Source organism: Ceratotherium simum, chromosome 11 (genome assembly GCF_057802395.1).
Source record: "Ceratotherium simum simum isolate JZ-2026a chromosome 11, ASM5780239v1, whole genome shotgun sequence".
NCBI lineage: Eukaryota > Metazoa > Chordata > Mammalia > Perissodactyla > Rhinocerotidae > Ceratotherium > Ceratotherium simum.
In genome coordinates this window covers 39,051,918-39,078,383 of record NC_141910.1, presented here as the reverse complement: position 1 = coordinate 39,078,383, position 26,466 = coordinate 39,051,918, and the positions used below count along the sequence as shown (strand labels likewise).

General features: G+C 37.8%; 2 protein-coding genes and 1 pseudogene across 6 annotated transcripts in view; all 3 read left to right on the top strand.

The window, feature by feature from the left end:
• The window catches only part of PLEKHH2 (pleckstrin homology, MyTH4 and FERM domain containing H2), a 105,002-nt gene extending 101,965 nt beyond the window's left edge, over positions 1-3,037 (top strand). For all 5 annotated transcript variants that reach the window (XM_087436833.1, XM_087436829.1, XM_087436830.1 and 2 more), the window contains one exon: positions 665-3,037. In XM_087436833.1, coding sequence (XP_087292959.1) covers positions 665-850 — 186 coding nt within the window. In that variant the 3' untranslated portion in view covers positions 851-3,037. The remainder of the gene's footprint in view (positions 1-664) is intronic.
• A 6,220-nt stretch (positions 3,038-9,257) lies between these two features.
• The window catches only part of DYNC2LI1 (dynein cytoplasmic 2 light intermediate chain 1), a 41,867-nt gene continuing 24,658 nt past the window's right edge, over positions 9,258-26,466 (top strand). Inside the window, exons 1-4 of the mRNA XM_004436708.3 lie at positions 9,258-9,354; positions 11,254-11,371; positions 22,478-22,512; positions 24,820-24,889. Coding sequence (XP_004436765.2) covers positions 9,311-9,354; positions 11,254-11,371; positions 22,478-22,512; positions 24,820-24,889 — 267 coding nt within the window. The 5' untranslated portion in view covers positions 9,258-9,310. The remainder of the gene's footprint in view (positions 9,355-11,253; positions 11,372-22,477; positions 22,513-24,819; positions 24,890-26,466) is intronic.
• Positions 16,902-17,850, top strand: LOC106802852 (isopentenyl-diphosphate Delta-isomerase 1 pseudogene; annotated as a pseudogene).

Sequence of the window (26,466 nt, the reverse complement as noted above, 5' to 3'; positions counted from 1 at the left end):
GGGAAGTGTGAGGTTCTAGAAAAGATGTACTTGTTCCTTTACTATTTTTAGCAAACTATGTAGTTTTAATGTCTGTAAGTAAAAGCAATAAATAAAAGGGCTACATTTTAACATGTTATTCCAATTTTAGTAAAAAGAATGAGAAATTGATTTTCCTAAAGCTTTAACTACCTTAAATTTGTTAAATAAAAGAGACTAATTTTTTAGAATCTGAAGCTTTTTAAAAAAATGGTAGATATCTTTCTTAATTAAATCTATACTTAGGTGAAGACAGCCAGTAAGTGCAGAAGATCGAGGCACACTCAGTATTTATTTTATTTAAAGAGTTGATATTATACACTAATTTTCTTAATTCATCTATTCCCAAATAGGACTTTAAGATAATTGATAGAGTTGTACTACTGACTGTCACATTTTCTAATATTGCCACTAAATTGATTGTTTTTTAAGATCCACTCTTTCTCTTCGTTTAAGTAATGGGAAAATATGTCAGTGCTTTGATGGTGCTGAACATGTAAGTACTTCATTGTTTGACCTGGAGAGAAGGGAATTCTGGTAGCTTGGACACTTGCAGATGGAGACCACCTATGGCCATCCCTTTACTCCCTTTTGGGAGGGATGAGAACTTCTCAGGAACATAACAATTCTGTTTTTCTTGTTTTAGATTCTTGAAATCACTCTTTTGATCGCCAGTTACATAAACAACTTCCATCAGCAAAAGGCAGCCTTTCACCACCTCTCTGCTCCAGCGCTGCTCTCAGCTCGGACCCGGGGACCCCAAGCCAGGGCAGTGGGAAGCCAGCCCCTGCTGTCAAGCGGCAGACCTACCAAAGGCCCCACTTTACTCTGAAAGCTCAGGAGCCTGAACATTCACTCCCTGCCCTTGAAGCAGTGGTTGCATCAGCTGCAAATGAGTTCATTTACATCGTGGCAGCATGGCACCCAGGCACTAGTATTCCAAACTTTAAAAATAACGGGAGGGCCGGCCCCGTGGCTTAGCGGTTAGGTGCGCGCGCTCCGCTGCTGGCGGCCCGGGTTCGGATCCCAGGCGGGCACCGACGCACTGCTTCTCCGGCCATGCTGAGGCCGTGTCCCACATACAGCAACTAGAAGGATGTGTAGCTATGACATACAACTATCTACTGGGGCTTTGGGGGAAAAAATAAAGAAATAAAAATTAAAAAAAAATAATAAAAAAAATAATGGGAGTTACTCTCTTTGATTCTTAAATATTCAGATGAATACTACTAATAAAACAGAAACACAAAATTTGCCCACACAAATTTTCTCTTAGATTAAATGGGTTAGAATTTGTCATTTTTTCCATCTCCCTTCTCCCTTGCCATCAGACACATCATGCAATACTGCCTTTTTTTTAAAGTAAATAATCTGACAATCTTTAGAAAGGGAGATTCCAAACTCATTTGGCAAACCAGTTGATTATTTGGAAATGGTCACTGCCAAAACATTAAGTACTATATTAAATGTGCTTTTAATTAATGATATGGTGTTTGGAAAGAAGTAGAGTATGCAATATAAGAAACAGCTGTTCAGGGGTAAATTTTTAGAGCAAATGCAGTAAATCTTCTGGCCCTGTGAATCATTATGAGAGAAAGTGGGAGTTAGGTAACCAGAACCTCCCATGTGGTGGTAGAAAGTATACCTTGTCACCTTTTCAGATCACTGGAGTGTAAAATTTAAAAGGAGACAGTGATTCCTAACATTCCTTGGCTGTCAGTATAGCCGGAGTTCACTGGAATATTGCCCACATTTCATTGCATTTGGTGCTGGGTCATCTTGACCTTGTTTTGTTAAATAATAATATTTTTGAAAACAAAGACAATTCTTAAAGCTTTGCTCTCATACAGTCCTTTTTAACTATAGTTTGAACTTAAATTTCCAGAAATAGTTTTTAAAAGAAAAGAGAAAATATGTCTTCTGTCAAAGGAGGTAAAATTTTAGTTGAAAGAGTCTAGAAATGTATTACTTTACTAGGTTACATAAGTGGTCAGTACATTCCAGAGTGTGTCAAAAAAAAAAGTAATTAGTATTCATGATAAAAATGAAACTGTGATAAGACATGAAAATTATATTATAAAAATGTTTAATTGCAATAGTAATCATGAGTATACTTAATTTTATTTATGTGTGGAATATTTGTGTAGAATATTGTGAATATAGAATTATGTGTAGAATATTTATTTTTGGGACATATATTTATCACTTTGTGTGTGGTATTTTTTTAACCAATTTGAAAATTTAAAAAAACGTTAGCTGCTGAATTAATTTGTTGGCAGAGCCTTCATGGTTTCTTCTTTGCTGCTTTCTCCTTATGGCAATGCACTGTTCTCACACTAAGCTTTTTAAAAATGTTCTATCACATATTAGCATCCTTAAAAAGGGCAGAGCCAAGAAATACACTGCTCAAGTAAGGTTTTGCTTTACTGGTAATGACAAAAAGGTCAAAAACCCCATAGAAATAGATTTCCATTGACTATTTCCCCTAAATCTCTTGAGCCACAACCACTCACTGTGTAAGCAAATTAGTTTTTAGAATAAACTGGTTACCAGTTTGGGATGACTCTCAGGAGCCTTTTGGCTGGGATACAGTAGAGTTTCTAAGTTCCCAGAAAACCATTTAATAATCATTAGTTGGTGAGCCAGAGGCTTGGCAGAGCTGTTACCTATGTGTGAGGACTTTATTATCAAGCAATAGTTAGTTCACTATCTGGTAAGCCACCCTGAAATCTTCTAATTTAAACGAGTAGTGAAGGCTTAGCTTAAACGGTAGTACCCTAGACTTGCATTTATTTTTGATAGAGCAGAGATAAAATATTTTGATGGAAAGAAATCAATTTTCTGTAACTGATGATGTGAAAATTTTATTTTCTGGGAAATTACTTATATAGCCATTTAAAAAATTCAAAGTATGTTATTATGATTGGTTACAAGAGAATAATGTTACAGGTTTAATTGTAATATTTGTCTCCTATCATTTTCTTCCCTTTCAATCATAATAAATGATTTACAAAACCCATTTTGAGCATTATCTCTTGAATAATCTTCAAGAAATACCTAATGTTTTCATTGTCAAAGCTGAGGTGTACTACTAGTGAAAATGGTAGTTATTACCTCCTTCTCTTGCATTCATGTTTTGTCTTCAGTGTTACTTTGTTTTATCTGTATAAAAGGAAGCTGTTTTGGCAAATGGTAGTTTTAATATACATGTGTGCATATTGACACATATACAATACATATAAATCATGGGGTTCTCCCATGATTTCATAGTAAGCTCTTTAGTGGAGCTTATTTCATATAGGTGAGTTGAATGGACTGTGTTCTAAAAATTTATATTAAACGTTCTGAATTTTTGTGTGTGTGTGTCCTTAAAGTCAAATACTGCCATAGCTTGGGAATGAATTTAACTCTCAATTTACAAAAAATAGCTAGTCACAACTTATAGAGAGTCTTTGCTCTAAAAGTGTGTTTGTTAATTGGTTGTTTGGACATTTTTTTCCATAGAAATACATGGTGGTCAGGTTTCTAGAACAATACATTTAACCCATAATTGTACTGAAGTATAATCCTGAAGAAGTAACCACCACAAATAAACAGTATTTCTCTGGAAAAAGGCTTTAAGTGTTCCTGGGATGCTAAGAACACATTTCATCCATCCATCCACCCCCCAGCTGCCATGGAATTTGAACTCCCTCAATGCAGAGTCTCTGGGCTGATTCCTGCGGAGCAAGCGCTCCTGGAATATGGGGACTGAGAAAGAAGAAGCGAGGAGCAGAAATAACAGGATGGAGAAACTTCTCTGATAACTGCTTCAAGCAGAAATTGCATCTCCTCTCACATTTTCCCCCTCTTTTCTCTAAAAGAAGAAAGGGATTTTACTGCTACAGGAGTAACTTTAAACTCCAAATTAACATAAAGTCCACACATAGCTATTTAGGGTGAAGTAAGATTTGTCCATTTTTCAGTGGGACCAAGACTCAGGTTTTCTGGGCATTTCAGTGGGAAGGTCAGTCATACTACGAAGAGCTGGATGGGCCTGGGCAGAGGCTGGGGTGAGGAGACGAGACACTCACCTGCTCTTTACTGTAGTTTTAACTGTTGAACTTAATTTTATTTAAATTGAACCTAGTCACTATGATTTTGGAGGTAAATTTATAATCAACATCAATCCAAAAATCCTCATTGTGTGTTTCATAAGAATTTTTGGGTCCAGTAATAGACAAGAACAAAAACTTTTACTAAGGCAGCATCTATTAGCAAATAACTCCAAAACAAGACACAAATGTTCACCACAGCGCTTGAATACAGAGTATCCTTCCTAGTAGCACTTGGCTAACATAATCTTCTAACCAACTGGGGTGGGGAGATGGGGAGTGGCATCCCTTTCTGAAGATGTTGCTAGGTTACATTGATGGCTATATTAAAATCAGATGACTCTTCAAAAGCACAGGCAACAAAATACAAAATAGACAAATGGGACTACACCAACCTTAAAAACTTCTGCACATAAAAAGAAACAGTCAACAGAGAGAAAAAGCAACGTGCACAATGGAAGAAAATAATTGCAAGTCATATATCTGATAAGGGGCTAATATCCAGAATAGATAAGGGACTTCTAAAACTCAACAACAAAAAAACAAATAATCTGGTTTAAAAATGGGCAAGGGACTTGAATAGGTTTCTCTAAAGAGATTATACAAATGGCCAATAAGCATAGGCAAAGATGCTTAACATCACTAGTCATTGGGAAATGCAAATCAAAACCACAATGAGACATCACCTCACACCCACCAGGATGGCCACAATCAAAAGAACAGAAAATAAGTGTTGGTGAGGATGCAGAGAAGTTAGAACCCCTGTGCACTGTTGATGGGAATGTAAAGGATGCAGCCATTATGGAAAACAGTATGGAGGTTCCACAGAAAATTAAAAATAGAATTACAACGTGATCCAGCAATCCCACTTCTGGGTATATATCCAAAAGAACTCAGCAGGATCTCAAAGAGATATTTACACACTCATCTTCATCGCAGCATTATTCACAATAGCCAGGAAGTGGAAGCAATCCACATGTCCATCAAGAGATAAATGAATAAAGAAAATGTGACATATTTGTACAATGGAATATTATGCAGCCTAAAAAAGAAAGAAATCCTATTAATGCATGATAAAAAAATAAAATTTCATCGTTAAACAAGTGAAAAAAAAAAAGGAAATCTTGATACATGCTACAACATGGATGAACCTCAAGGACATCATGCTAAGCAAAGTAAGTCAGTAACAAAAGAACAAATACTGTATGATTTCATTCATATGAAATATTTAAAATAGCCAAAATCATAGAAACAGAAAGTAGGAAGATGGTTACCAAGGGCTGAGGGAGGTGGGAGGGAACATTAGTGTTTAATAGATATAGAGTTTCCATGTTGCAAGATGAAAATTTCTAGAGATCTGTTGCACAACAATGTGAATATACAGTCATGCGTTGCTTAATGACAGGCATACATTACTGGAAATGCGTTGTTAGGTGATTTCATCATTGTGTAAACATCATAGAGTGTACTTACACAAACCTGAATGGTATGACCTACTACACACCTAGGCTATATGGTACTAATCTTATGGGACCACCATCGTATAGGCAGTCCTTCGTTGACCGAAACGTTGTTATGTGGCGCATGACTGTACTTAATACTTCTGACCTGTACACTTAAAAATGGTTAAGGTGGTAACTTTAGTGTTACGTGTTTTTTACCGGAAAAAAAAGAAATCAGATGACTCTTCTTTAACAGTGGCAGTGGCTAGAGAAGGCTAATTCCCTCTCTCACTATGTGGGTCTAAGGAATCCCCAGCAAGAGTTCCTAGGAACTGAATGTTGAGTGGTACCAGAGGAGATGGCTGAGAAGTTATTAACTTCTTGAATTTCTGGAAAATACTATGGGCCTATCTAACTCCAGTAAGAGTTGCCTTTTACGAAAGAAAAGTCTATAGAAAATGAGTAACCTTAGAAAGGCTTGAAGAGAGCTCTTAGCTTTTGGATTATGCACAGATTCTAAGATTTTTTTCCCCTGGGATGTGGTGAGGATCATCAACACTGATGTTATGCTGCCACTGTTCTACTGAAACTTTTTTATATAAGTTATCATTGACCTCCTAACTGCCAAGTCCAGTGGACTCCAAATGGTCCAACTGTCTGGTTGGTATCTCAGACTCACAATGTCCTCTAAACCTGGTTCTCCTACTCTGTGCCCCAACAATTGGCTAATAGGATCACCAACTCATCAGTCACCCAAGAGGGAAACATTGACTTTTCTCCCTTTCCCCAAGCCCTCACTTTCTACTGCCTAGTAACTATATCAGACAGTACTCTTTTTGTTGTAAATGCCAAAATTCAACTTGAACTAACTTAGACAAAAAAGAGAAAATTTATTACAAGGATCTCTCACATAATCAAAAAAAGAGCTGAACAACCAAGCCACAAGAAAGGTGAGGACACAAATGAGCCTCAGGAACAACTGGAACCATGAGATATGTGCCAGTACTTTCTCTTCATATTGCTGTGTATATGCTTCATGTTCTCCAACTACAAAATAGCTTCTTCATTTAACAGAAAAGATGCCAATTTGCTCCAAGGGAGGAATGACTTGATTTTCCAAATTCTAGTTTGAAAAATCCCAGAGAAGGGCTCTGATTAGCCCAACTCATGTTAGGTGCTTACTCTGAACCACCTGAAACGCTCAATATTAGGAGAATACTTAAGTAAATTATGAAAAAAAATCTATATAGTGGAATATTATGCAACTATCAAAGTAATGTTTATGATGGGTTTAAAAAAATTGATATGGGGAAATACATGTTAAAATCAGAATATTAATTAACTTTACAGTAAAATCTCAACTCCACTAGAAAAAAGATTAGAATGAAATACACCAAAATGTTTAATAGTTATTAATTCTGGGGTGTGCTTATTATCCTTTTCATTTTTTCTGTATACTATTTCTTTTCTACAATAAGATGATATAACTTTGAAAACAAGGGAAAAAATGTAAAAACTCCATTACTTTCCTGGGCTGTTGTTAATAGCCTCCATATGGACTTCCAGACTCCAAAACATCTTTCACACAGCTGCAAAAAATTATCTCACTGAAACTCAGGTCTATTCATGGATCATTCCTATTTTAAAATCTTGTTTGATTTCTCATAACAAACACAGTAAAATCTAGACTGCAAGATCCTTCACTGTAACCCAATCTACCTGCCCACTTTGCTCTCCCACCTTAACCCTTAACCCTACTTACATGCTTCCACGTCAGACTACTCACGGTTCCCCAAATGCACCCTGCACACTCCTTTTTTCTTCTGCACTGTTGTTTATTCTATCCAGCAAGCAGCATTAAATTGTCTCCTCCTCCATCACCACCACTGAAATCTTTGAGTCTCCTTGGGGTGATCCAGTAGAGATGCTCACATTTCTATAAATTCTTACCTTGTGAAAATTTTCGTCTACAAGGAAGGTCACGTTCTTTGTCTAAGTATGAAGCCTCAGGAGGCATCAGGGTAGAAAAGGAAACTCAGCTGATCAATCAAATCAACTGAATCACCCCTGAATCAATGTTGGTGATCAAGGCCCAGTCAGACAACTTTCACCTTCCTTGTTACCAGGCTCCCTCCTTCAACCACCTATCCCAGTTATCCAAACAAGTATACCTTTAAAATGATAGTACTGTGCCCAGTACATAGCAAGCACTTGGTAAAATGTTAGCTGCCATTATTATTATTCATATCAACAGGGCTTCCTAACTAATAAGCAAAGGGATTCCAAAGTTCCAGAACCCAAATCATTAAGCTTCATTACAATCTGTCCCACATCAGTTTGTGAGCTTATAGGCTGGCTAGCCCCAGCATAAAGATGCTGATTCAATGACAGATGTATCAACCTCGCTTGCAATCATCCTTTCTCCACTGAACTCCACTCCCATTACATCCCTTCCTATGTGAAACTGTAGTCTTCTAAATGTCGCCAAAATGCACCTAGGTGTTGGGAGGATTTTGTCCCCAAAGATTTTATCTGAAATGAATGCCTTTAAAAAACAAAAACCAACAAACAACATCTGTTTTCTTTCCAGGAATGTGATCCTTGTGTTTCTTTGTTCCAAGTTGCTGATCAGCAGCTTATAACATGATAGTAACAAGCGTTAAGCACTTATAATGTGTCAGACACACAAAAGTTATGTTTTACATATATTTATCTCATTTAAAACTCATAATTTTCCCCTGCTTTATGGAATCAGAAACTAAAGATCAGAGAAATTGAGTAATTTACCCATTGTGGCAATGTGGCAACTTAGCCAGTGTGGCTGTCAGGACTTAAATCTAAGTCTATCTTTACTCTAAAGCCCATGTTCTTGAACATTTTACATCATAGAAACAAAGCCAAATGGCAGAAGGGTGGAGGGAGAGTATCTTCTTCAAATATTCGGGACATCTTAGGCTAGAAAGGATGGATCTACTCAGCATTTGAAGCAGATCAAGCACTGTCACTGCCATGAATGCTTCATCAACTCCTTTAGGCATAATTAGTCAACTTGTTCTTCGGTAATTTTTTGTATCTCGCGATAACTTATATCACTGGCTTCCTTTGGGTTATTGTAACTAGTTGTGTATGTCTTTTTCAAGGGTAGGGATCTTGTCTTACTCATCTCTTCATTCCTTACTCTGTGTAGCACAGAGTCTTGCATATAGTAATAACTCAATGTTATTGATTTGGAGATAAAGTAAAAGAATTATTGTGGAGATGCATTTGCTTTAACTTATTAATAAATGATGTGTTATTGCATAAAACCTAAAACAACTAAACAAGCAGAAAGTTGGAAAACACTAAAATCATAAATACTCTTTGCCTCTAGTAAATCACTAGAAAACAGCTCAGGAGATTGTTTCACCCTCCATTCCCAAATCATTGCTATTGGGGAGAGAAAAGTAACTGAAGACAGAGAGCAGAGATTTCTGGCATATAGTCGGTACTCAGTAAAATATTTTTTTAATAAAAGAACACTTCCAACCCAGAGGTTTTAGGTCCGCGGTTTGTTACCACGTGTAACGTCGTTCTCTCACCGCCCTAGGAGATGAGGCCGAACGCGACTTGAAAAGGAACGCTGAGAACTACATTTCCCATGATGCCCCTCTTCCGCACGCAACGCGGCCCGCGACGTCGTTCCCATGGCAACCCAAGAGCCTGCACTCCCAGGCCCTTCTCGCAGCTCGTGGACCTTCTGTTTCTAAACAAGGCGGTATGCTGAGCCCACGACAGTGGGGCGGCCGAACCACGATGCCCAGGTATTCCCGCAGTGTTGCTTGCCCCCGGCTTCCCCTCGATAGCCTCCCCTCTTTCCCACCCTCCTGGAAGGGGCAGGGGCGGGAAAGGCCTCTGGGGGTGTTTTTAGGGAGAGGACCCCACGCGGGACCTGCTGGTGGAAGAAAATTGTGGGTCTCTTCTGCTTGCAGCCGCTATCTGGATGGTCAGAGAGTCGTAGGAACTATCCTTAAGCTTGTGGATTCTGTCGCAAGCAGGTAGAAAACTTCCCCAGGTAGAAATGTCAGAGATTTTGAAAGATGATTCAACTCCAACCATTCATTTATTCAATAAGTTTCTTGCGGGCCAGGGAATGTTCTAGGAGCAGGAGTTCAGGCGGTGAACTAGACCACAAAGCCACCTCCTCAAGGATCTCCCCTCCTGGTGCAGGGGATCACGACAATAAATGAGGGGAAACTTGCAAACCTCTGTGAAAAGTGTAAGATCACGTTTAAAAGGGAGGGAGGTGATGATCTGTAAAATACATTTTATTTTTCTATGATGTCAATTTTCATTACCTTTTCTCAAGATCACACCTAAACCTTCTCTGAACAACTTATAAGGGCGTCGGGGAGAGAGGGGTTCTGGAGTCCATCACAGAGTGGGATAAATCTATTTTTCTCACCTTGTGAATCAGTGGTGTTATCTCTGTTGCGTTTATGAATCGTAGTGTGAAAAATTATCAGCTTCCTTCCCATCATGGTATAATTGGTTACAGTTAGAAAGTTATGGTTATAGTTATAAATTTCCACCAGTGACATGACTGGTTGCAGCACCTCCTTCTCTCCTCTCTGCTGGGAACTTGGAAAGCAGATAATCACATTTTGAAAGAATGGTGTGTAAATGAAGAGCAGATAGTCCTGGACTGAGTTCCTGGGTGGTCACCTGTGAAATAAATGTATGAATTTTAGTGCAAACATTTAGGGACACCTATATTGGCCCTTTCTTCATCCTTGGTTCTTGAATAATAATTATTATAAGTGCTCAATCATTTTAGGTAATTATATATAGGCCAAGTCCAGAACTAAATGAATTATCACATTTTAACAATCAATCATGACAATCCTATAAGGTTGGTATCCTTTTTTATTGGCATTTTAGAGATGAACAAACAGAAGTGAGCCTGGGGACTAGCATAGAAGCTTGCATACATTAGGTGCTCAATAAATATTTGTTGAATTAATAAAGGAATGAAGGATCCAGAGAAGTTCGGTAATTTGCACAAGTTGGCATATGTAGAAAGTAGCAGATTCAGGCTTACAACACATCAGATCTTGCCTGTATTTTTTTAGTTCAATTCTCTATTTTTCATTTAGGCTTTAATTTAAAAAATGATATAATCTGTGTAAAATTTTATATGTATGTAGAGAGATGAATGAAAGAATGATTTTCAAAATGTGATTTTTTTCCTTCTTTATATTTTATATCTTGAAAAAGGGAATCTTGAGCCAAAAATATAATTTAAAAAACAAAACACAAAAAAGCAGCTATTTCAGGGAGCAAGATTATTTGGTACAGTGGTTTTACACCTTTCTCATTTTCTCAGATGTTGGTGGTTTTCAAGTTGTAAATTTCCAAAAGTCATTGTACACTGATGTGTGTCTGAGAAGCTAACACACACAGCTTTCAACCTTGCCTGGAAGCCCCAAAATAAGACAACCTCAAATCCTGGTGATAAAGGCTCTGCTTATCATTTTCAGCTTTCTTCTATGAAGCAGTACAAAGAAAATGACTCATCCTTAGTTTTACCAGCTTATTGTCCCCCAGAAAATGTTGCTTTGTTTTATAAATTTGACTGAAATAAAATTTCTCTGAGCTTGAAATAAATATTTGAAAGGATTCTTTTTGTTTCCCTCAACTTTGTTTTTCTGCCTCTCCTATAGTGAAACTCTCTGGGAAATTGCAAAAGCTGAAGTGGAAAAACGAGGCAGTAATGGAAGTGAAGGGGATGGAGTTGAAATTGGAGAAAAATCTGTTTTCTTCATTGGCAGTAAAAGTGGGGTAATGCATTTTTCCTCCTTTTTTTTTTTTTTTTTTCCAAGTATTGTGATGATTTAACAACCCAGTGGTAAAATTTATTTTAATACTTTGATAAAAATTTAGATACTTCAGTGCTTTAATTAGATGACCCTTCTCCTGCCTGCTGGTTACATTGGAGCTGGTTGTGCCCTGTATGAGGTGCCCTGCTCATGGGTGAGTGGAGACTAATATCCAGCCTGAGTGCCTCTTGTCAAGTGATGTGCCCTGATGTGGGCCACAGCAGCCCAGAGGAAGGGGCAGTTGTTTCTAATTAGACTGCCCAAAGAAATCGTCTTTTCTCAGTTTGCACAAAGGTACCACAAATGCTAATCTGATGGTCACATTTACTTGTACAACTGAAACAAGCACATAGATAATAAAAACATGAACCATATGTGGCATGATACATTTAACCTTCACTTATCTTAACTAGAGTCACAGAAACTGAAGGAACATTGGAGATACTCCAGTCTTCTATGATAGGGATTCTTACCCTGGGGTTCATGGAAGTACTTCCCGGAGTCAGTGAACTCCCTAGAAATGTTTGCAGAATTGTGTCTGATTGTGCATTGGTGCATTTTTATGGGAAATTAGATTCTCCCAGGGTTCCAGCACCTCCCAAAAAGGTTAAGAGCCACTGCAAACAGTGGTTGTACAGTCTAGGTTTGAATATCTCCAGCAGTGGAGGAGTTCACTTCCACAAGACAGCCCTGAGCTAACAACATCTGTGCCCGTCTTCCTCTATTTTGTATATGGGACACCGCCACAGCATGGCTTGATGAGTGGTGCATAGGTCTGTGCCTGGGATTCGAACCTGTGAACCCCGGGCTGCCGAAGCAGATCGTGCGAACTTAACCACTAGGCCACCGGGCCAGCCCCTCAACTGGAATTCCTCTAATGTGTAATTCTCAGGATGGAACAGAATTTTTGAGGTTTTGCTTAACTACAATAGACTAGAGCAGATCTGCCAGCTTCTCTTTTTCCAGATGCTGTGCTCCTGTTATTGTATAGAAAAATTTCAGTGTCATATAACCCCAGTCACTAAGGTTGAGCGTGAGATCTGTAACAGTCTTTTTCATTTATGCTGTTGTTTTGTCCTTAATTTTATTAGATTGGGCCCTTTGTTACAATCTGTTTCTATTTTTATTTTTAATTACTTTTTAAAAGAATAATTCATGTATGTGGTTTAAAAACTCAAAGATCATCAAAGGTATGCAAAATAACATATTTCTCTACATGGTTCAGGATGTCTCCTCAAAGCAACCACTTTCATCTGTTTTACCGTTTCTTCTATAATTTACCCCTTTATTTCTAAAATAGCTTATGGGCTATTTCCTGACTTTCAATGTTAGACGTTATCTGTTGAATTCCTGATAATGGTGGAAGAGTATTTAGTTCTTTATCTTTTTTAAACTCTCACTTCCAGCCCTAGTCTGCAACATAGTAATTATTATTATAATTTTGGGATAACTCAATATTCAGTGTTAATTTATTATATCTAAACCTTGTTTGCTGCTGAGCCAGGTGGATTACTTTTCCCTTCTTAAATACTTTTTCCTAAAATTTAAAACTGCCTTGTTTTTTATTTGCTTAGTTTTTATATATACCTTAGTTTTTATATGCATTACTTATCTATTTCTACATAATAAATTACCCTAAAAATTAGCAGCTTTTAAAACAACAAACATTATCTCACCTAGTTTCTGAGGGTCAGGAATCTGAGAGCAGCTTAGATGAGTGGTTCTGGCTCAGGGTCTTTCATGAAGTTGTAGTCAAGATGTCAGCTGGGATTCAAGTCATCTCACAGCTCAGCTAAACTGGAGAATCAGTTTCCAAGCTCACTGACGTGGTTGCTGGCAAGAGTGCTCGGTTCTTCACCATGTAGGCCTCTCCACAGGGCTGCTTGCAACATGGCAGCTTGCTTCCCCCAGAGTGAGAGATCCAAAAGAGTGAGGACACCCAAGACAGAAGCTGCAGTTTTTTATAACCTAATCTTGGAAGTGACATGCCGTCACTTCTGCCGTACGCTATTGGTCACAAAGACCAGTAGTATGGTACAGTGTATGAGGGACTACACATGAGTGTGAATACCAGGTGGTGGGGATCATTTGGGACCGTTCCTGAAGCTGGCTCCTCAGATACCTATTGCTAATTCTTTCCACAATCCCCAACAGACGTTCAATATAATTTTTCATGTAGTCAGTTGTATCAAATCATCTGCAAGTTCCCCTGTCCAGCCAGAGTCCTCTCATCTTTTAACCCTCTGTGCTTGTCTGTACTGTTGTTCTCGGGGGCGGTGCATAGCTATCATCCTTTCCCAACATCTTGGGAATTTCCTTAGCCTCTTTCTTGGGTTAGAGCTTCAGTTTCTTGGATTTTGTGTCTTCCTTTTTTTTGGTTTACTCACTTATCTTGGTGGAGCACATTCTTTTGTAGTTTCCTGGGAAAGTATACACGGGAAATAAAATTTTTGAGACCCTGCATGTCTAAAAATGCCTTTATTTTACGCTCATTCTGGATGGAAAGTTTATTTGGGTATAGAAGTCTAGGTTGGAATGAGTCACTTAACTTCTCTCTGATCTTAGTTTCTGTATCTCTGGATTATTTCCTTTGAGAGTGACAGAAAACTCAATTCAAACTGATTTAGGTGCTTTTTTGATAGTTGATGTCCCCTTCACTTTGCCTGTATTCCTCTTGTGATGTGTATCATGAGATATCATATGGATAATTCATTTCATATGGTTAGGCAACAGTCTCTAGTATACTGTCACAATATTACATCTGTTCTGCTGTTTATTTTCATCCAAATTCATTCCTTCATGCATTTGTAAGTTTCCATATAAATACACAAAGAGTGCTGCATTTTCTCTCCCCTTCTGTCTCTTTTTATTCCTTTACATCAGTACATTGCACTCATAAGTCTCATGCCACAAGTTTTGGTAATATATATGAGGTCATTTTGCTTCCCTGTGATAATACTGCAGTAATTATTACCTGCACTGTTTTGCATTTGTGGCTCTAAATATTCTTCCCAGGCCTTGTCTCAGCTGTTTTTTCCTGTGAATTACTTGGACCTTCTTCCATTACTATCTTTTAAAATTTTTCTTAATGTCATACCTAATGACATCTCAGTTTTTCTCAATGAATGAATCTCAATGAGAGTTTTTCTCTCATTCTCTCCACTCTCATTTAGATTGCCTAGTCTCTAGGCATGGTGGTCTTCTGATCTTCTTGACATATGTTTCCTCTCTTAACAAGGGATAATCATTCCAGTATTCTTAGGATATGGACCAGAAAACTTTGTCATAGATTAGCCTTTCACTTCTCAGAGCTTACTTTCTCACCCCAAACTTCAACCTCTATGTAGAAGAAAAGTGTGAAGGAGCTGTCTTGACTTCTGAATTTATCCTTTTCCAGTTTTCCATAGTGTAAGATCTTGTTGTCAGAAGATGCTTTCCAGGGTTCCTTAAGGGATAGCAAATACTAGGCATACATCTTTCACGCACATCTCATTGATCATGGGACCCTTTTCTCCTGAGCCTGAAGATGACATCTCATCCATAGCATTCCAGGAAGGTGTTGGCACTTGAGATAAAATCTATTTGTCATCTCTGACTCTAGTAATGTCATTTATCTTCACACAAATTAGGAGTCAGCCAAAATCCATGGGTTGACATATGCACAGGTATAGCATACCCTTCAAATCAACAGAGAGCTAATTTCACATAGAATACCACATTATATCATTTGAGGACTTTAAGTATTGTGCACTATAAGGAGGAAGTTAATTAAGAAATAATTTTGAGGGGCCGTCCCCGTGGCGTAGTGGTTAAGTTCAGAGCGCTCTGCATCAGCAGCCCAGGTTCATGGGTTCAGATCCCAGGCGCGGACCTACACCACTCATCAGCCATGCTGTGGCAGTGACCCACCTATAAAATAGAGGAAGATTGGCACAGATGTTAGCTCAGGACTAATCTTCCTCAGGCGGAAAACAAAAAAAAAGAAAGAATTTCGATTACCATATAAACATTCTGACTGAGACGTGTGACTGAAAAATATCCAGATGAAAAAATGTTACGTATGAAATAAAAAATTTCTTTTGTTTTTATCATCTAATGTTAGAATAATTACATTTAAAAAATAATATTTAGACATTTTACTCAAATTCATGGTCATGGAGCCAATGAATTTGAAGTTGGCAAACTAATTTTGTGCTTAGTTAATACCATATTTAGTGTGGATCAGAAAGTACTTATTATTGATCTAGGAAAAATTATACTAGTAAACAAAATTTTAAAAAATATTTTAACTGTCATTTTTTATTTCATAATTTGAAAATATTCAGGTCTTCTACTTCAATATAAAAGCCAGGATTCCTTTAATTATCTAAGTTAGCATCTAAGTCAATATCTTAATAATATTCATATTTTGGATTCAGTTACTTCATTTTTAGGAATATCATTTCAGGAATAATTGAATTATGCCAATGATGTTTGTCAAAGGGTTATTTATTAGTGGGAAAAATGTGGCAGCATATCCATTGGACCACTGATTTGGTAGGAAGAGACCCCTCCCCACTCACTTTTAAGTTTCTGTTTTATTTAGCCAAGGATACAAAAAGGTTTTGAAAGTGGCCATACAGAGCAAGAACAGATGTATCAGATCTTCATGCAGCTTTGCTTGGCTCACAATGTGCCTGCCAGGGAGGCAGAACTGCTGGTGACTCTGAAAAAGGTCGGGGTTTGCAGATCCCAAGATGCTGAAATTCATGTAGCAGTGTAGCTCATTTCTAGTTGGGGTTCGTATTACTATTCTGTTTCTGTGCTTCATGCTTCCAGGTAAGGGCATGTTGACAAATAGGAAGCTTTCAGGAACTAACCTCTGCATCAGGGGGGCTACCGGCAGTGTCAGTGTCCAGGTAGCCTGGGCACCCCTCTGTCTCCGGCTGTGTCCCAGAAGACCCTCCCACACACCCCGAGACACATCATCAGGAGATATTATATACAACATTAACATGATATTTATTGGGGGAAATATTATACAACCGTAAAAGAGTTGTGATGAAAGAAAAGAATATGTTAATTGAAGAAAGCAGGACAGAAATTTTATATACAATATGATGTCAACTATATAAAAATGCAAAGATGAAAAATAGAAATATGTATAATTTTAATCACTGTTTTTATTTTTAATTTATGTATTTTCCAAAGTTTTCTTATTGGCCCACTTAAATCTGAACTTAATTGTTTAAATAAAATTATCATAGCAATCACTTATATTTTAAAATTTTAACCCAACTACAGTATATAAACATTTCATTTCATGAGTTTACTATTGTGAGGAGAGTGATTTTTCCGTTGGATACAGTACTTGAACAATTTCCTCCTTACTGCCATAAGGTACGTACATGGATTTAAATAACTGAATAAATAACCACTACTAGTTTTATGGTACCAGTAAATTCCTACTACAAAAAATATCCTATAAGGGGCCTCCCCTCAACGGCGCGGGCATGGCGCGGCGACCACCTGCGCCTCGGCCGGGGGCCGGGGCTGGAGTCCGGGGCGGCTCCGCGGCCCGGGGGGAGGCCCCGCGCACGCCCGGCGTGGAGCCACCGCGCGACCGTGACGTCAGGCGCGGGCCAGTGCGCGATTGGCCGGCGGGCATGTGGCGCGCTCTAGCGCGGGCGCCGCGCTTGGGCCTGGGGGCGGGGCTTGCGGGATTCTCACGGCAGAGGGGGAGCGCTGGGAACCGCCGGCCCGAGTATTCTAGGACAGGACAGCTGGGAAATAATGTAACGATGCTTGAAAGAAATACCGACAATCTCGATAAGCAACAGGTTCCACGCCTGGCAGAGATATGTGTTCTTACTCATGAAAATGATAAATTGGGGCTGAGACCAAAAAAATTGTCACCTGAGTGAAAACATTGAGAAGGGATTATTGCATCGAGTGTCTTCTTACTCAACACTGAAAATAAGCTCCTGCTACTACAGAGATCAGATGATAAAAGTACCTTTCCAGATTGTTTTACCAATACTTGTCGTCGTCTGTTAAGTGATCCAGGAGAGCTTGGAGAAAATGATGCAATTGGAGTTAGATGAGCAGCACAGAGGCGTTTAAAGGCTGAATTAGGAATTCTCATGGAAGGGGTCCATCCAGAAGAACTTAAGTATCTAACATGAATTCACTGCAGGGCTGTCAGTTGGTATCTGAGAACATGAAATTGATTGCATTTTGTTTGTGAGGAAGAACATAATTTTGAATCCGGATCCCAATGAAATTAAAAGCTGTTATGTGTCAAAGGAAGAACTAGAACTTCTGAAAAAGGCGGCCAGTGGTTATTAAGATAACTCCATGGTTTCAAATTATTGCAGAGACTTCTCTTTATGGTGGGATAACTTAAATCGTTTGAATCAGTTTGTTGAGAAATACATAGTGAATGTGGAGAGGAATGATTAGTAAAGTACTGAAAAATTTCTCTACTTAGAAACGTGAAATGATTTTTTTTTAATTTTATTTATTTATTTCTTCCCCCAAAGCCCCAGTAGATAGTTGTATGTCATAGTTGCACATCCTTCTAGTTGCTGTATGTGGGACTCGGCCTCAGCATGGCCAGAGAAGCGGTGTGTCAGTGCGCGCCGAGAGCTGAACCGGGCCGCCAACAGCAGAGCACGCGCACTTAACTGCTAAGCCATAGGGCCGGGCCCTTTTTTTTTTGGGGGGAGGAGATCAGCCCTGTGCTAACATCTGCCAATCCTCCTCTTTTTTTTGCTGAGGAAGACTGGCCCTGGGCTAACATCCATGCCCATCTTCCTCCACTCTATATGGGACGCCGCCACAGCATGGCTTGCCAAGCAGTGCGTCGGTGCGCGCCCGGGATCCGAACCGGCGAACCCCGGCCACCGCCAGGGAGCACGAGCACTTAACCACTTGCGCCGCCGCCGGCCGGCCCCTGATTTAAAGTTTGGTTCCCCATTAGAACTCTCATTTGAATCATTGATACTTTACAATCAGCATTTGTGTGGAAAATACAACCAACTTCTTAATTTTGTATCGCAGACCCCATAAATGTGCACTGCTATTTGTAAAAGACATTTATGAGAGATTATTGTAAAAAAGAGAGAGAGCAAATAAACTTAATTTAACCTGTCTAAAAATGTATATGTATTCTGTGTAAAGAAGCTACTTCTGTATCCTTAAGATGGGTTATACTAGTACTGATTACTGACTCCACCATACAAATGCTTACGCATAAAATACCCCTACTAGCATCCTCTACTAGTCAGTCTCTGTAACAGTTGTTCTTGACTTTGTTGTTGTGACAGCCTGTTCATGTTTTGTTTTTTTTTTTTGAAACCACCTGTTTTTCTTGATAGTGGAATGTGGCATATACAAACTGTTATTTGTTTATTTTCATTTATGTAAATTAAAACTAATTTTGCTTTTGAAGATTTGAGAACTCCCTTGAGATATGTAGAACTTTTGAGGATATTATTCTTTAAAACATATCTGATTCTGTGCTTTATGCAGAGCGTTATTTTGAAGACTACAGAGAAGTAATCAATTAATGCTTCTATTTTTCAGCTGATAGTCATCACCCTTTACCAAAGAAACTAACTGCCTTGCTGTCTTCTCTCTCTCTTTTTTTTTTTGGCTGAGGAAGATTAGCCCTGAGCTAACATCTGTGGCCAATCTTCCTCTTTTTTTGCTTGAGGAAGATTAAGGAAGATTACCTCTGAGCTAACATCTGTGCCAATCTTCCTCTACTTTATATTTGGGTCAGTGCCACAGCATGGCTGATGAGTGGTGTAGGTCCACGCCCGGGATCCGAACCTGTGAACCCAGGTCGCCGAAGTGGAGCGCTCTGAACTTAATCACTACGCCATGGGGCTGGCCCCTTGTCTCTCTCTTTCCCAACTTTCTATTCATCCATTCAGTAGACATTTATGGAACAGCTTTTATGTGCCAGGTATCCTGCTAGACGCTGAGGAAACTGTAATGAAAGACACATACTGTACTATGAAGGAACTTAGGTGCTAGTACTTGTACAACAACAGTAACAATACCATGAGAAAAATGCTATGATGGAAAACAGGAAGGGCACTTAACTCAGCCCAAGAGGCTGGGAGACTAGGAAAGCCTCCTTAAGAGAGGGTGATGTCTAAAGCCTGAAGAGCAAGAAATAATATGGAAAGAGAAGTAATCAACAGATGGGCGAGAGAACACATTAGACAAATGTAACAGGATTGCAGGTGTTGTTGACGGCTGTTTTGATGACAGGGATTAAGAATTTAGGTGACACCGGTCTGCACAGTGTATATAATTTTTCTCCCTCATCACTCACTTGCATGGGTGCCAGCATGGAGGAAGCAGGGAGGTGATTGAGTTTACCTGGGGTTGGTTTTTGCTAGGTGGGTGCAATACAAAGTGAGAAAACCTAGGAAGGGGATGATATTTTTAAGAGATGATTGTAATGATAAACTATGGACTCTAAGATGTAAAAGGAGAGATGTGGAGGTAGGAGGGGGCTGATGGAGAAGGAGAAACTGTTGGGGGTCAGTGGACTTTTGAGGCCTCTCACTAAGGCCAAAAAGTTATTACTGTGGGGATTCCTGAAGAAGTGGTTGGAGAATGTGTTTACGTGTGTGATTTTAGAAGTAATTTTGCAATTTCCAGTGGTGAAATGATTCAAGATGTAACCTTGGAAGTGACATGTGGTAGAAGTAGAGTGAAGGAAAAGGTCTCGGTGAGGAGGCAAAAGCACTGAGAGGTCAGGGTGTTAGGTGGGTTGCCCATGCCCACAGGCATGTGATGTTAACAAGACTAATGACAGTACCTGAGGGAAAGAGAGACTGTGAGCCAGAAAGGATGACAACCACGATGGCAGTAGCCTGGTACACGCCTTTTAAGGTTTTTGCAAGAGGAGGGAAGTAGAGTAATGGTTTAAGGGTGGCACTGGGGAGCAACGAGGGTCCTGAAGTAAATGGAGTGGTGAGAATAAATAGCCATCTTTATCTTCAACAAGACTGCAGAGTAAGTGGTCCAGAGATAGCCATATTTTAGTTAAGGCCAACAGGTGAAGAGAATGTTCTGAAGAAGAGGTTGAGGATAGTGGGGAGTTGGCCAACCATGGAGCTGGAGCTGTAGAGTGGAATGATTCTAGAGGAAAGGAGATTATTTTACCAGATGAAGAGGGATATGTAGAGGATTATAGAATTAGAGTTCCAGGGATAATGGATCAGAGGAAAAGACTGGACTTCTGATGTGACTGAGGTAATGAGAGGGAAGATAGGATTCATTTTGATAGTCTCTAAATGAACTTGTACTAGGTCAGTGTTTCTTGAACTAGGAAACCCAGGAGTCTGTGGATGCATTCTCAGAGGGCAAAAATTTACTAGTGAATTTTAAAAATTTAGATCGTTATTTTAATGATAATCTAAAAGTTGATTTCAATGCCCAGAGTTGAGTTTATATTTATTTGATTGCCACCAAGTAGTACTATACATTTATATGAAATTATAATAAAAATAATTTAAATCAACACTATGGGACCATGAGAATTTGAGAAAATTGGCTAGATACTATCTTGATTCCTTAAGATTCCTTTCCATTCTAAAATACAGTACTTCTGATTCTATACTTTCTTGTACATAGAATACATTAATTTTTAGGTACTGTAGTTCTCATTTATTTAAAACTTCTAAAATATAATACATGCAATACATGTTCAGTGTAGGAAAATTAGAACATCCTGATTTTCTTAAAAAAATTAAGTACATGCAAATCCATCACCTGGAAACATTCACTGTAAGCATAGTGATGTCCTTCTGGATCTATTTATTTGTGTGTATGTTTCTCTCTGTCTATATCTATTTGTGAGTATGTATCTGTATGTGTGTTTGTGTATCTCAAAGAAGCTGGAAAAGGTGTTTTAAAATTGAAAACAGGGTTATACTAATCTATTATAAATGTCTTACCATGTTAGTAAGTTTATTCCTACATCATCAGTCCTAATAGCTGCATGTTATTCCATTATATGGATTGTCATAATTAATTTAGCCAATCCCATGTTTTGGGACATTTAGATTATTTATAGTTTTTCACTTTGATGTAACACCTGCTAATAAACATCCTTCAATAATATACACTTTTGGTCTGTTCCAATTATTATTTATATTTCTCATTAGAAAAAAAGTCATTCAATTTAATCATATCCCAGATATAATCTGGAGTAATTTATTTATGATCATATTTTTTGGTAAAAAAGTACAGATTTTTTAGTAAAAAAACATATATAGTAAAGTGTTCTGTGTTTTTGGCAGTTCAGGGTTTTCCAAACTATTTTCCTTGGAGCCTAAAGGTTTCCTCCATTAGAGCCTCCCCTGCTGCTCCTCTTTTATCTGTTTTCTTGTAAGAGATCATTTGTTTAAAAGAAAAAATAAAGAGTTTTACTATTAAAAAAAAAAACAGAAACCAATGATTAAACCATTGAGCCAGTTCCTAGCTAAGACATGAAGTTAAGTTTCATGATTAGTGGCAGAGATGGCCAGAACCTATATTTCCTGACTCCTAAAAAGAAACTTACAATGTACATCCTTTGGGAATAAAACAAACAAAAAATATTCTAACCCAGTATATGGATTGCTTACTTACAACATATTTGTAACATGTCCTTTATTTGTATGTTATCGTTTTTCTTTATTTCCACTTCAACAATTGGAACTAAAACATTTTAGAAGACGCTAATCATCAGCTTAACGAGTAATTAGCATTGATGAATAGGGAGAAAATTTAAGACAGCTGCCAAGTTGACCACTAAAATGAGGTATGATTTGCTAGTATTTGTCATCTGCAGGACTTTATAATTATAATAATAGCAGTGTAGTTACACTGTGATGGAAAGTTGACAGTTAACTTTTTCCACTTATCAAACTTAAGAACAATTCTGAAAGTTGCTGATTTCTAGTTTCCAGGTAATTTATCATTCAAGTGATTAAAAAGCTATTTTTGGCCACAACTATGAACAATAATAAAATTTTACATATGGATGACATTAACACAATATTCTTTCTTTTTTAATTTCTAGGGAAAGACTACTATTATTCTAAGGTGTCTTGACAGGTAAGTGTTATGTTAACTTTTAGACGATGTTTTTTGCTTATTCTGGTTGTATAGGGCAAATTAGATTCTAAAAGACATATGGAAGGGCCGGCCCCGTAGCTTAGCGGTTAAGTCCGCGCGCTCCGCTGCTGGTGGCCCCGGTTCGATCCCGGGCACGCACCGACGCACCGCTTCTCCGGCCATGCTGAGGCCGCGTCGCACATACAGCAACTAGAAGGATGTGCAGCTGTGACACACAACTATCTACTGGGGCTTTGGGGGAAAAAATAAATAAATAAAATTATTTAAAAAAAAAAATTAGTTAAAAAAAAAAAAAAGACATATGGAAGAAGAACAATTTTGAAGCCAAACAAAATAATTTAATGCTTAGTGAATCCATAGTATGGCCTTTAAGATCTCCTTTAAAGATAAACAGCAAGCAAAAAAAAATTATACAGGATTAATACTAGATTTCCCTATTTGGGGGAGAAATTAACATAACTATGATAGTACTTACCTTATGATAGTACTTACCTTCTTTTTGGCTATGCTACTCTGATATTTAAATTATTTTCATTTTACTTAGTCCACAATTATTTGAACATTAATTATAATCTTTAAATCGCTCATGGATACATTTTTGAAGCACAGTGTTGGTCCTCAAACTGTACATTTTACCATTTGTGTTTTATATTTCCTAACCTTCTATATAGCCATTAGATTAAGATTTAGGATTATGAGTGGTAGATGTTGCAGAAAGTTGATAAGGAAAGTCTTCAACCAATTTTGGAACATATTTCTCTGTTCCTTTCATTCCAATGCCTATTTCTTATAACTTCTCCAGAAACATCAAAAGAGATGGAATTGTGTCTCAGGGTCACATTAAAGAAACATCATTCATTTGAAAAAATATTATTAAAGAATACAAATAATGGAATCCTAGCTTTGTGTAATTCCTTTCACTAACAAAATTGTTTCTTAGAAGAACATCCACAGTGACACCTGCATCATCTTTCCATCCCCAGCAATCCTGGCTCTCTTGAGCCCATATGTGTTTCGTATTGCAAACAAGTCATCTACCACAACATCAGCTTAGCATGAAATACTACACTGAACTCAGAATTATTAATTTCAGTTCCTTGATAGTCTACTTAGAAAAAAGACAATTCTGCAAATTGTAGGTTAAATATCAGAGCTTATAAATTTTGTCTTAAAAGCAGCATTTTGTTTCATAAAAGAAAATTTCTATCTTTCAGGAAATATAACCAAATATTATTCTATGTATCTATCAAAAAAGATATATGTAGGGATGATATACAGAGTAGTTAATAAACATAAATCTATAAAGCCCAAATTAAAAAATTGTTTCTTACCATTAGTGTTCAGCTACACCATGGATGAACCTTGAGGACATTATGCTAAATGAAATAAGCCAGTCACAAAAAGATAAATACTGTATGATTCTACTTACATGAGGTATTTAGAGCAGTCAGATTCATAAAAAAAGAAAGGAGAATGGTGTTTGCCAGGGCTGAGGGGAGAGGAAAATAGGGAGTTGTTTAATGGGTATGGAGTTTCAGTTTTGCAAGATGAAAAAGTTGTGGAGTTTGGTTGCACAACAGTGTGAATATACTTGACACTACTGAGCTGTACACTTAAAAATGGTTAAGATGGTAAATTCATGTTACATGGTTTTTACTATAATAAAAAATTAAAATAGAAAAATAGATAGATGATATATATACCATAAATTTGCTTACCAAGCAATATAAGCTGCAGTGTAAATAATTCATCAAATCATTTGTTGATTTTTGGGACTTGATGTAATTTGTTTGTTTGCAGCTCTCACTGGCTAAATGATGCCCATGTTTGAGCCATGATTTAAGATACAGAACTGCATTAAAGTCTTCCAGTAATGTCTCCATTAAATTGATAGTCATTGGATTCCCAGCTCCCCACATCAAGGCCCATCATAAACCTGAGATCAGTGCTTCCCACATGGCCTATATGCAGAGAGCTTGTGCCCTAACACGGCCATCAACACTGCCGTCCCCACGCCTTCTCCACTGGCCCATCAGTGCCGCTAGGGGCTACCACATCATGCAGGTGCCATTATTCACCTCTGCAGCTGCCACTAAAATCCACTAAGATGGTTTTTTGAAGGTCTATTTATTTTTTATATAAAATTTTTATCATTTTTACCTCAATGCTATTACACAAGGTAACTTCTCTGCTAATAAAGTTTTTAAGAGGAAGCACAAATGAATTGGGTAAGATGATAGCATAAGAAAACCCCTGATGGTAACACTATCTGTCTTTATTGTACAGGGATGAGCCACCAAAACCAACCTTGGCTTTGGAATACACATACGGAAGAAGAGCAAAAGGGCATAACATAGTGAGTGTCTTTCTATGTGCTATTGCTATGCCCATAGATGGAGAAGTAATGATGCTGACTTTGTTTTACATTTTTCTTATCTACAATCCATAAACATATCCAGTTGTACACTTCATAGCTATGTATTTTTAAACTTAACATGCAACTCAGCAGATATACAGCCAACCCAAATTGTAAAAATATTTTAGCCTTTTCATTTGTTATATCTAAAATGCTGGAATAAGATTTCTTTGTAACTTTATTGCACAGTTTTTGGCATATTTATATTAATTGTATTAATGTGACTTTTTCTTCTTTCAAATGAGAATAATATCGTGAGCTACCTTCTGTCTCCCAAAAAATCTGCTACAATATGAGTTTGACCTGTGGAATATTTAGGAAAATGTGCTGCTCAAAATCCAAATTATTAGCATGTTTACAAATACATCTTGAAATAGGTAAATCTGTTTGAGACTGCAGGCCGTAATTGGTTATAATCCTATTTTCACTTGTTTTAATGTCTCTTCAGAAGAAAGAAACTATTCAGGATAGAGGGAGAGTTTATGGTGTATGTTAGAGGGGTAAAAAAAATCCTAAATAGAATTCTCTTTTGGAGTTCTCAAATGAAAAGAGGTCATTTCTTATATAAAGTTAGGTGTATGGGAGAACAATCTAGAAAAGAAGGTCCTGTTTCTTCCATAACACAGGCAAATTTTTGTAGATGAATCTAGTCCTAATGTTTGATCATTAGACAATGTGTAAAGTTAAAACTGCCTGTTGCTGCTTCCTAGATTTACCAACGAAAGTTGGTTACTAAAACTGTGAGATTAAAAAGAAAAGAAGAAACATAACATATTGAGATGTGGGAGAACTTTATTTTTGTGACTCACATGAATTTTGACATGAGTCAACCTAGAAATGGAATTATCCTTTTCACTGGAAACTTTGAGACAACTTTCATAAACTTTACTTTTGAGAAGAGCTCTAAAAACTTCCCTTCATCAAATTGTGAATCAAGGGAGATTTTCCAATGAAAAATTATTCCCCCCTCAAACATTAATGATTCAAATATCAACAGCAAAACAATTTTAGTGATTATGAGGTGATAATTTGTCAAAAATACATCTATTCATCTAAAACTTGCTTTAATGATCATCTGTCTCTTCCAAGTTCATGGTAACAGATACATAAAAACTCATGTGATTCTTTTTCACCTGTTTTTTTCTCTAAACTTTATGCTATCAAGTTGGGCTTTTCCATATTCATTCTGGAAGATTCATGTCTTTCTCAGGTTAAGTGTTCCCTAAGAGTTCTAAATGGAAGCACTTTGTCAGCTCCTCACACAATCTTGGTGTTATGAAGGCTCCTCGGTGTCAGGGAGCCATTAGCTAGCAGTCTAAGAAAGCTGTCATGGAATAGATGGGCTTATTTCCAAGCTACTTGGCTGCCTCGCTCTTTCAGTCCCCTCATATTTAAGAGTCCTGTGAAAGGGAAGTAGGTGTTTAGTCTCTTCTTGTTCTCCACCTACCACTTGTATTTCCAGTGCTAACCTGTCAGATTTCCCAGGGGCGTCGGGCACAGGTCGTCTGTTTATACTT